The sequence below is a fragment of the Mesitornis unicolor genome, unplaced genomic scaffold, assembly GCF_000695765.1.
Source record: "Mesitornis unicolor isolate BGI_N332 unplaced genomic scaffold, ASM69576v1 scaffold5173, whole genome shotgun sequence".
NCBI classification, from domain to species: Eukaryota; Metazoa; Chordata; class Aves; order Mesitornithiformes; family Mesitornithidae; genus Mesitornis; species Mesitornis unicolor.
Window position 1 is genome coordinate 62,032 of NW_010172490.1, and position 10,941 is coordinate 72,972.

Below are 10,941 nucleotides of genomic sequence, written 5' to 3' on the forward strand. Positions count from 1 at the left end.
AGTGGACTGCAGGCCAGCATCACCAAGAACCAGGCCAGGACGCCCTCCTCTCCCTGAATGCCAACATTGGTCCCTGTCCCATTCTGGAGCTCCTCACGGCGCCCCCATCCAAGTCACCTGTGGGTGGTGCAGGTGCTCACCTGTGCAGCCAGTGATGTTCTTGGGGAGGGAGCGGTAGGGTCCAGCTACTGCCCAGATCCCAACAAGGTCAGGCCAGCATCACCAAGAACCAGGCCAGGACGCCCTCCTCTCCCTGAATGCCAACATTGGTCCCTGTCCCATTCTGGAGCTCCTCACGGCGCCCCCATCCAAGTCACCTGTGGGTGGTGCAGGTGCTCACCTGTGCAGCCAGTGATGTTCTTGGGGAGGGAGCGGTAGGGTCCAGCTACTGCCCAGATCCCAACAAGGTAGCAAGTTCCCGGTGCCAGCCGTGCCAGGGTGACATTGGTGCTGTCTTTCCCTGCTTCCAGGTCCCTCACTGGTGAAGAGGAGCCCTCCTCATGCACGTTGATCCCATATCCATCCCTCAGCCCGGGGGGGGTCTCCCACTGCACAACCAGAGCCGGGGAAGTGCTGACAGGGCTTGCCAAGAGGGGAAGAGGAGGAAGTGGGACTGCAGGAGAGAAACAGCGTTACAGGGGCCCAACCTGAGATGCTCAGGACTGACTCTAGTTTGGGGGTGAAGCTCAGGACTGACTCTGGTTTGGGAGTGAAGCTGGGAGCTGCAGGACAGTGAGCATCTAAGATACTGTCTAGCACGAGAGCAGCGGGTTGGTTCAAACCAAAGCTGCTCCCTGTGTCCCAGGTGACAACAGTGTATCACCACCATGGCCCAAAACCCTCTTGTCCCAAAGTGCTGGACAGGCTCACAGCATGCCCCATTGAGCTGCTGGGCTCAGTGTGAGTGAGGGTCCCAATAAGAGAGCCACCATCCTCAGTAGGAAACAGGCACCAGTGGGGTTGTGGGGACATGGTTTCATGGCCCTCCTGCAGAACAGCCCTGGGACCCGCTCTTGGTCCCCAGCCCCTCACCAGGTCAGAGCCAGGCTGGGTACCAGGGATGGCATGGGATGGATGCAGAGGAGCTGCCTTCCTACCAGTGTAGCCGATGGCAGTCTGAGAGGAGGTGCGATGAGGCCCAGCCTGAGAAATTATCTCCACGCGGTACCGGGACCCTGGCACCAGCCCCTCCAGGTCCAGCTGGGTGACTCCACGGGGGACAGACACATTCCTGATGATGGACAGGGACTCCGCCACTGAGAGCTGTACCAAGTGGTCTCTGCCACCGCCTGACTCCACCCAGCTCACGTGTAGCTCCTGGGGTGTCTGGCCAGGCTGCACGCTCACATTAGCCAGAGAGAGTGGATCTAGGGGGGGAAACACAGCATGGACATCCATGAGATGGTGGAGGAAAGTGACTGGAGAAGCCAGGACACAGTCTGCACCTCTAAGGCTAAAGGAGAAGTAGTGGCCAGCTCTTCTGTTGTCCTGTAGGACATGCAAGTTGCCCATACATGTTCCCAGGGCACTGCTAGCAGGCAGGTGCTGTACTGAGCAGAAAGCACACAGCTCTCTAGTTGGCTGCTCTGCTCCTTGGACAGGGAGCAGAAAGCCCAGACGGGTCTCTGTGCTTCCTTTCTTGCATCCTTCTCCCACCAGTCCCATGCTGGCCTTGAGATCATGGCCATGAACCTAGGAAGGTTCAGCTTGACTGGGGGAAGCCTGAGCTGGGGAAAAAGGTCTTTTGGGGCCCAGAATCCAGCACACAGCACCTAACCCATGACACACACTCCAATTGCCAGGGGCAGGGAGCATGCAGGTCTCACCAGAGTCCTCCCTTCTTCCAGACATATCCATGTCCCTGCCAGTCTTGCAGGCAGTGCCAGGATGCCCCATTCCTGCAGGAGGCTGGGGACACTTCTCACTCACATGTCCACTCGGTGGCAAAATGCGACGAGGATCTGTACGGTCCAGCGAGGACGGTCACCTTCAGGAAGTACTGAATGCCAGGGGACAGCCCCAGAAACGTGAAGTTGTGGGTGTTTGGTCCCACTGAGATGTTCCTCTGTGCTGAATGGCTCTTGCTGTAAAGCTGGAGGTGGAACTGGTCCACATCACCTGCAGCCTTGTCCCAGAAGGCAGAGAGTCCCAGCGGGCGTCGGGTGTTGGCCAGGGTCACGCTGGCCGGAGCCAGGGGGTCTGAGGGAGAAGAGACACCCAGGCGGTGAAGGGCAGTGGTGGTGGAGTGGGGGCCTGCATGCGCTGGTCCTGGGGACCCCCCCTGCCTGTCCCTGGTGGCCTTGGGTCAGAAATAAAACCCCGGAGCAGCCTAAGCTTTTGTTCCTCAACAACCATGGGAGCGGGTCCCCACCTTTCCTGCTGGGTGACATTTGGAAACGTTTTCCACTCAGTGATGGGTCTCTCCTGCACTGAAAACCCTTTTAGCTCCCAGCTGGCTGAATGTGCGTCTGGTTGTCCTTCCACTCTTTGTCTGTCTACGCACCCCTGTCCCTGGTTCCCCCACTCCCCACACATGGCCCACACTCTCCCTTGCTTCCATGCTGTGAGCTTTGTGCTCTCCTTGTCCACGACAGGGCTGCAGTTTGCAGCAGGGTTGAGGTAGGGGTAGCACACTCACATGTCCAGTCTGTGGCTGATTGCACAGGGGATCTGTAAGGTCCAGCCATAGAAGCCATCTCCAGTGTATACTGCCGCCCGGGGACCAGGTCCTCAAAGGTGACGTTTGTCCAGGTGTTCCCCACAGTCACGTTCCTGACCTGCTCCTGGGACTTGGTTTCCCAGAGGGTACCCGTGTACCCGGTGCTGCCAGCGGGAGCTGCTCTCCAGGAGGCTCGCAGAGAGGTGCTGCCACCCTCATTGCTGAGGGTCAGCTGCTCCGGGGACAAAGGATCTGGGAAGGGTAAGGTCTAGAGTTGCAGATATACCCCAACTGGGGTGCAATCCCAAATGTGCTGGGGCTGGAGCCCTTTCCCTGCGAAAACCCACATCCAAGTGCTCTGGCAACCTCCTGTCCCCCCTGCTGACACCTACACACCGGTTTGACAGACACTGGGCCAGCATAGGGTTCAAACTGGCATGGTAAGCGATGGCTGCTCTGGTGCTGGAGGAGGAGGTGGGTGGGATGGCCTGAACCAGGGTGGTGGAGAGGTGGTTCAGGGCAGATGCAGCCCACGCAGTGGCACAGAGAGGCGGCCGCAGGGCAGGAGGAGGGCACTGGGCTGGGCTGATTCTTGTGCTGGGCGGTTGGGATACAGAGCAGGGTCAGAAACAGCCAGCACCACCTCTGCTTTCCTCCTGAGCCTTTTGCCCTTGTATCGCATGAAGCTGCAGAAGACCTGTGCTATCAAGTACCCCAAGGCACGGCATCGCGAGGAACCGCAGGACCCAGTGCTAACCCCGCGGCAAGGGCTGTGGCACTCACGTGTCCAGTTGGCAATGCGCCGGGGTGGGGATGTGTAGGGGCCAGCCACAGTGCTGACCTCAAAGGCATAGAGAGTCCCAGGGCGGAGGCCCTCGTAGGTGCAGTTGGTGACACCGCTCAGCAGTGACCTGTTCTTCACGGGGTGCTCTGCGGGGCCGAGGGCCACCACGTATCCCTCTCCCGCTGCCTCCTCCCAGCTGGCCAGGAGGCTGTCGGAGCTCCCCTGGCTGGACAGACTCACACCAGATGGTGGCAGTGGCTCTGCAAGGGACAGGGACAGGATCACACACATCACTGCGTGGAACAGTGCATCAGGCAGTGCTCTCACCACACTCTGCAGCCTTCCCCCCCCCGAAACACAGGCAGACAGGGCTGCACGGGGAGCCTTTTGCTGCTGTGGTGCCAGGGGCTGGGTGAGTGTCTCCCCATGCTCCTTTAAGGCTCCAGTCCTTCCTTCCTGGAGTGGCAGCTCTGGGGTGGTCTCCTGAGCACCAGCTGTGGCTCCACGAGTACTCAGGTGGGCCTGGGCACAGGGAGATGCTACTCTGGGGTCACTGTGGGTGCTTCACAACCCAGCTGCTGTGAGCAGAGGGAGGGAAAGCTGCCTTGATGCCTGCCAAATGCTGAGCCCAAACATTACTGAGTTGGTTAGCAGGACCTAACACAGGAGCCATAAGGAAACACAGGAGACTCAAGGAAACACAGGAGGTTCCACTTAAATTTGAGAAGAAACTTCTTCTCAGTGAGGGTGACAGAGCCCTGGCCCAGGCTGCCCAGAGAGGTTGTGGAGTCTCCTTCTCTGCAGACATTCAAAACCCGCCTGGACACCTTCCTGTGTAACCTCATCTGGGTGTTCCTGCTCCGGCAGGGGGATTGGACTGGATGAGCTTTGAGGTCCCTTCCAATCCCTAACGTTCCGTGATTCTGTGACCTGGTCTCAATTCGTGCCTGACACTACCTGGCAGAAATTTGCCAAGGACCTCTGAGTCCACCCTCACAAATTGCTGTGGGACAGCAGATTTTGCTGCTCTGACCCACAGTCTGCCCTCGAGACCAGGCATCACTGCATGCACAGCTCCAACTCTGCCCCTGCTGCAATCCCCCCATCCACCTGCCTCCCTCGGGCACCACCCTCTCCATCTGACAGCACAAATGGCCTCAAAAGGACGCGCCTGAGCTTTCTGCTTACGTGTCCAGGCTGCTGTGCTGCGGGCTGATGCCCTGTACGGCCCAGCCACCGCCGTCACCTGCACAGTGTATCGCTTCCCGGGGCTGAGTCCGTGGAAGGTGACATGAGCGCTGTCTCTGCCGACGGAGATGTTCCTTGTGGGAGCGCCGTCCTCGCCCTCCTGCAGCATCACCAGGTAGAAGTCCCTCTCTCCCGCCGGGATGCTCCAGCGAGCCTGCAAGGAGCTCTGCTCCTCTGCGCTGCTCAGGGTCACATTGCCAGGGCTCAGGGGGTCTGGAAGGGAAGGGAGCAGGATCACACATGTCAGGATTATGGGGTGCTTTGGACCCCCACCCCAGAGCTCGCTGTCTTTGCTGTAATTCAGGACTGGGGTACACCAGCAACCCTGCCCTGCCCCACTCCTGCCACATGAGTGGATGCCATGCAAGAGACAGATTTCCCCATACACCCCCGAGCCCTACGCTCTGCTTCCTCATCTGCAGGGTCACATCCAGCCTTAGACATCCTTTTGGAGCATGTTGCCTCCATTCCTGGTCTAGCATTGCCCAGACAAAGCTGGCAGCCCTGCTGGGAAATGCTTAAAAATCCCCCTCGTCTCCATTCGTGTCCCATCATGAGCTTGCTGATATTCCCAGAAACTGGCCTGGCCGGAGCTCCTGGCCGGATGCCCCTGACTCGTGTTTGTTCAGCCAGGCAGGGCAGAGTCACAGACGGCAACGGCAGCGATCGAGTCAGACTCACTTCACACCAGAAACAAACCAGCTGGGGGTGGAGGTCTTCCAAAGTCCCAGCTGCAGAGTCAGCAGCGAGCAGGCTCCAGCCTCCCAGACTGGAGATTTGTCACCTGGTGCCACCCAGGTCCTTCCTACGCCTGACCAGGGACAGGACGGGTCACAACAGCCCTGAGTCTGCAGCTTGGCACCTCCATAATTTGTCACTCCTCACTAGAGAGGGCCAATGCTTTCTTGGCATTCAGCGTGCCTCCTGCTCTGTCCTGGAGGCTGGGTTGGCCCACTCCATGTCCCCTGGGTCTTCCTGGGAACATCTGGGACAGCAAGCCCAGGGTCAGAACTGATGGCAGTGCTATGGGTATGGTGCTGGCAGTGCTATGGGCACGGTGTTGGCAGCAAACCAGGACCGTGGTGGTGGGAGTCACCTGCTCTCAGGGCCCTTGTCAGCCTGAGGCCAGAATGTGGAGGAAGTTGGGTTGAAGCTGGGGTGTGGGAGGGCTACCTACAATTTCTTGACCTTCCAGATACGTCTGCATAGCACCCAACACTTAGGAACATCCACCAGGATGCTACCAAAATCAAGTGCTACCAGAATATCCCCTCGACAGCAATCAAAGGGGACCAAAGTTCCATTTCCCTCCAGGAACCTTCAGTTCAAACCAGCTAAACTGCCATCCCCTTCCCCCTGTTTTCTCTGCAGCCCGTGGACAGCCCCAAGACACACGAGAGCACAGCCCCAGCGGCACCAAACACCAGTGGGATCTGCTGCCCTTCCATCCTCCTCCCTGGGAGAGGCCACAGGCTGATCCCAGCACATCCCAGGGAGAAGCACTGGGAGTTCCCAGGCTGGCACTGCCCAGGGACTCACTGGCCCCACTATCACAGTGCCTCAGAGCTGGGTCCTGGTGTGGCTTTTGTCTGGGTCCAAGCAGAAGAATTGTCCTCTGCACCCATGTCTCTGGCAGGAGATCTCTGGATTCAGAAGCTGAACTAGAGGCAGGGTGAAATCCAGGGCCACCAAGGTCCTCCCCCACGCCTGGACATCATACTCACATGTCCAAGCAGTGGCATTGGGACCCTCGGCCGTGTAGGGCCCAGCCACGGTGCTCAGTCCCAGCTGGTACTGGGTGCCAGGGTGGAGATGCTGGAAGGTGTAGCTGGTGAGGCCCCTCCTGGCTGACAAGGTGGTGGACACCGTCTGGGTGAGGAGGTTGTGGAGCACGAGGTGCAGCCAGGCGGCCCCTCCAGCGCCCGCCCAGGAGGCAACGAGGCTGGTGCTGGAGCCCGGGCTGAGCCTCAGCTGCGTGGGGATGGAGGGAGCTGAGGGGAAAGGCAGGAGGCAATGTGGTTCAGCACCGGGGCTGGAACTCCCTACACCCCCTCCATCCCCAGGGTTTCCTACACCCACAGCTGCTCTCCAAGCTAGCATGGGAGCTGAAGGGCTGGCAGGGCTTTGCCATGTCACTTCCCAGGCAGGCTGAGGGGCTCTTGAGGTCCCTCCATGCTGTCACACCCCTTCAGGCCCCAGGGCAGAGGTGGGTGGAAGTCCGGGTAATGCAACATTTCTGCAGCTCCCACCAGCCAGGACCTTTTGCCAGCACCCCCAGACCGCCCTTCTCCCATGGGGACATGGAGCACTCAAATCCAAGCTGCAAGGCTTGGGACAAGGTTGTCCCCTGGCCCAAGCACACTGGGCTCACACTGAGGATGTGAAAAACTCCCAGCTGCTCCCCATTCTTTGCAAACTCCCCATCCCGAGAGACCCTCCCCATCTCCACCAGCCCAGCTGACACTTGTGCTGCACCCCTCCTGCCAAACCCTTTCTCCCGTCCCTTCCCTCCTGGGCAGGCACCCCCACTGCTCCCTACCTGTCCACTGGTGGATACTGGTGCTCGCCTGCCCGGGTCCAGCCAGCGTGCTGACCTTCAGGGCGTACTCGCTGCCTGGCAGCAACCCGTCAAACAGGAACATGGAGGTGTTTGGCAGGACAGACGCGTTTCTCACCAGCGTCTGGGAGTCGCTGTGGTACAGGGCGAGGTGGTACCCGTCTCGCTGTCCATGGGCGTGCGTCCAGGAGGCGAGCAGCGCTGCAGGGCTCCCATCGCTGCTCAGGCTCAGATTGCGGACAGGAGAAGGACCTGCATCGGACATGGCACAGATGCATGATGCCTGACCTGCAGGGTGCTCAAGTGCTGGTGGGAGTCTGGTGAGGTGCTGCCAGCCAGCTCCACAGGACCCCATCCCCCATCACCTCCCTGCTGGTCCCCCCACAGGTTGTGTGGGCTGCACCATCCCCTTTGGATCAGTCTCTGCACGGTCACTCTGAACCGGGCTCGGTCAGGGACAACACAACAGATGTACACTGAGAAAGGTGAAGCTGTCAGCTCTTACATGTGCTGTCAGGTCCTCTGTTCCTGCTGGCCCTGTGGGTCTGGCCACCCACCTTCCCAAGAGTCCCAGCTCCTGCTCCCTGCAGCCACCACTGCTGCCTGACACCATCCCGTCTGCTGGCCAGCCCCCTCCCTCCAGCTCTACTCTCCTTTTCCACATTTTCCACCTTTACCTGCACTGATTTACCCAAGGATCTTTTGGAGAGCTGCAGGCAGGGAATCATCCTCACCTGAGGCGTGGGTTCACCAGCCCTGCCCTCCTCCCGAGTCCTGGGCATCAGCATAGTCAAGGCTCGGTGGGTGCGCCAGTGACTGACAGAGATGTACCCAAACCATCAAGCAGATGCTACTCCCTTGTAGATCCTCCTAGAACTCCAGGCATGACTTTTTCCAGCCCTCGGCTCTCTGCAGTTCACATCATACTTTGGTCCATTATCATCCCAGCAGAAGATATAGCCTGAACCCTGGCTATGCAAAGTGCAGGGGCAGGACCCTCCGTCCACACTAATGAGAGAACGACCCCCAGGGCCCTGGGGACCAGGTAAAGACCCTAATTTTTGTGGAAGTGATGAAAGACCTGACCTCCCCATGGACTCGCAGACCTGTACTTTGCACCCTCCAAAGCAGTGTGACCATGTACCAAGACCCTTTGACAATGCAGTGCCTGGGAAACCCTTACTTGTCTGTGCTGTGACTGTCTGGCTGGTGGTCTCCATGCAGGCCAGCGTGGCTGTCACCTCAATCTCATAGCGCATGCCAGGGCTCAGCCCTTGGAACAAGAAGCTGGTGATGTTGGGTCCAGCAGATCCATTCTGCAGCGGTGTGCCCGACTCCAGGGAGGAGAGGGCGAGTGAATATCCCTTGGCACCCGCCTCCGGCTCATCCCAGGACAGGAGGAGGGAGTCCGACCGGCCGTGGTCACTCACGCTGATGTTTAGGAGGGTCCCTGCAAAGGCAAAGCCGAAACCTTCAACAGGGAGCTGTGGTGCTGCGGGGGGGCAGCATGCAGGGCCAGGCTCCCCAGTGCACCCACCCTTGGCCCAAGCCACCACCATGGACAATGCCCATCAGGGCCTTCAACCCCAAAGGCTCTGAACAGCCTCTGGAAAACACAAGCAGGTTCAGAAAATACCATGATCAAAGGCACTGTATGAAAGAGACGCTTCATGCTTAGGAGCATCTCTTCCATTGGAGAAAGACCAAAAGACTTCAGGCCATCACATGCTTTGCTCTTGGTTTATGGGAGAAAAGTTGCCCTGGCTGGGTATAATATCTTGCTTGTAGTATTACACCTTACAGTACGTTATAGTATTTCCTTGGTTGATTTGGGCACCCCAAAAGATGTTGAAGTGCTCTGTGTCCTACTTGCAGAAGCACGACATGGCCATTAAGAGAGCAGGATGGATATGGCAGAGGGGCTGTTAAGCTCTCTGCAACAGTCGCTAGGACAGGAGAAGGGTAAAGGCTGCTCTGGAGGGATCCAGGCAGGACAGAGCAGAGGGTTGTTGGGGATGAGCAGGGGATGTTCCTGCCCTGGGACTTCAGCCCATCCCCTGCTAGATGGAGCTGAACTGAACCTGGACTGGCAGAGTAAAGAGATCAGCCTGAGTCCCTGCAGCACCCACATAAACCAGACCCACTGCTGGGCCTGACTATCCTGGGGCTTGTCCTGCCTGGACCACAGCCTGGAGGGAGTCACCAGTGCAGGGCATTCAGGGGCCCAATGTGCCACCCAGGGGCCTGGTGGCTCTGCTGTGCCTTGCCCTCCTCAGTGCAGAGATGATGCGGGAAGAGCAGGACGCTGTGTGCACGGAGGAAATGCGGGGCCAGATTTGCACAGCCCTTGCTGAGCTGTGTCCTTGCCTCGGCCCCACTGCAGCAGCAAGGTCAGCACGCTGCGGTGCTGTCTCATCCAGATGGAGAATATCTGGAGACACAGCAGCAGTGTACGGGGCTTTGCCTAATTGGTGGCTCAGTGGCCAAATTCTGTGTTGAAACCCTGCCCTTGGAGCTGCTCAGGAACCACCTACACAGGAACCAGACAGAGCCACTCTGTTGGGACAGGCTGGCAGTGTCACCTTTGCAGGCTCCGTCTCCGCCTCCCCCCGCAGATCATCACCATCCCCAGGCTCGCTGTAAGGAGGAGCTCCCTATTCCTGTCAGCCTCTGGGAAACATCAGAGCAGCTCTAGTGCTAACGAGACACTCGTGTAATAATGAGCACTTAAAATTTATGACATGCAACATGTTGTAACAGGCTTACATGTGATCTGGCAGGGCAAGAAAGATTTCAACAAGCACAGCTCTTGCCCCAGAGGTCTGCCCAGGGGCTCCCTTTACACGGAAAAGAGGAGCAGTGTGGAGCGAGCCCCTGGAGCACCTTTGGGACCACTCAGGTGTTGTGTGGCCTTCCCATAAAGCCAGAGTGTTTCAGAACTCAGCAACTTCTGTTCTGGGCAATGCAGTCGCCTGGAGCCTGCTGCTGTGAGCTTTACTCAGCACACGGGGGCAAAGGGAACTGGGGAAGTGAGATGGACACAAAGCGGGAGCACCCGGTGCCCCTGGGAAAGGCCTCCTCAGTGCCACACCTGAGCAGTTCAGGTGCAGATTTGGGAACAGACTGCTTGGGAAGTGTTATCTGAATGGAGCTGGGTGTCCGCAGGCCTGGTGTCTACACCTGGGCCTGGGTGCCCCTTGCTGTCAGCAGAGACCCAGTCCCAGCAGCGTGAGCAGCGCAGGCCATGGCTGATCTCCTGAAGGCCGCCAGCGGGATCGCGCCCTGCCTGGAGTTCAAGCAGGGATGGTTTTTCACTGCGGGCTCTTTCTTATCTCATGAAGGTATGAGTTCTCCACCCATGTTTGTCTGCTTCTCTCGGGTTTCCAACAGGCTGCATCACCTGCCTGCATCTGTCACTTGGCAGTCACCTCCTTCACCTCTGCAGTACGCAGGCAGTAATAGCTACAGCAGCCCAGAGGCATCCTCCAGCCCTGAGGCCCATGATCCCAGCTCTTCTCATGTCCCCATAGATAAGCTCTGCTAACCACATCACACCCAGACACATCCAGGTACACCCCACACCCTGCCTGGTGCCTGCAGATCACCTGGGAGCGTTCTCCCTGGCACAGGCCAGCACCCTGCAGGCACCGCACTGGCTCCATGCACACGGCAGCGCTTGCTGGCTGCAGGGTG

The 10,941-nt window shown here is 58.7% G+C and overlaps 1 protein-coding gene across 1 annotated transcript in view; it reads right to left on the bottom strand.

Annotated features, from left to right (window-relative positions):
* Positions 1-8,807, bottom strand: part of LOC104537496 (receptor-type tyrosine-protein phosphatase V-like) — a 31,872-nt gene extending 23,065 nt beyond the window's left edge. Inside the window, exons 1-10 of the mRNA XM_010180396.1 lie at positions 8,786-8,807; positions 8,432-8,698; positions 7,231-7,500; positions 6,416-6,682; positions 4,632-4,904; positions 3,443-3,703; positions 2,639-2,911; positions 1,930-2,199; positions 1,098-1,367; positions 341-613 (exon numbers count right to left, since the gene is read on the bottom strand). Of these exons, the coding sequence (XP_010178698.1) occupies positions 341-613; positions 1,098-1,367; positions 1,930-2,199; positions 2,639-2,911; positions 3,443-3,703; positions 4,632-4,904; positions 6,416-6,682; positions 7,231-7,500; positions 8,432-8,698; positions 8,786-8,807 (2,446 nt within the window). The remainder of the gene's footprint in view (positions 1-340; positions 614-1,097; positions 1,368-1,929; positions 2,200-2,638; positions 2,912-3,442; positions 3,704-4,631; positions 4,905-6,415; positions 6,683-7,230; positions 7,501-8,431; positions 8,699-8,785) is intronic.
* Positions 8,808-10,941: the final 2,134 nt, after the last annotated feature.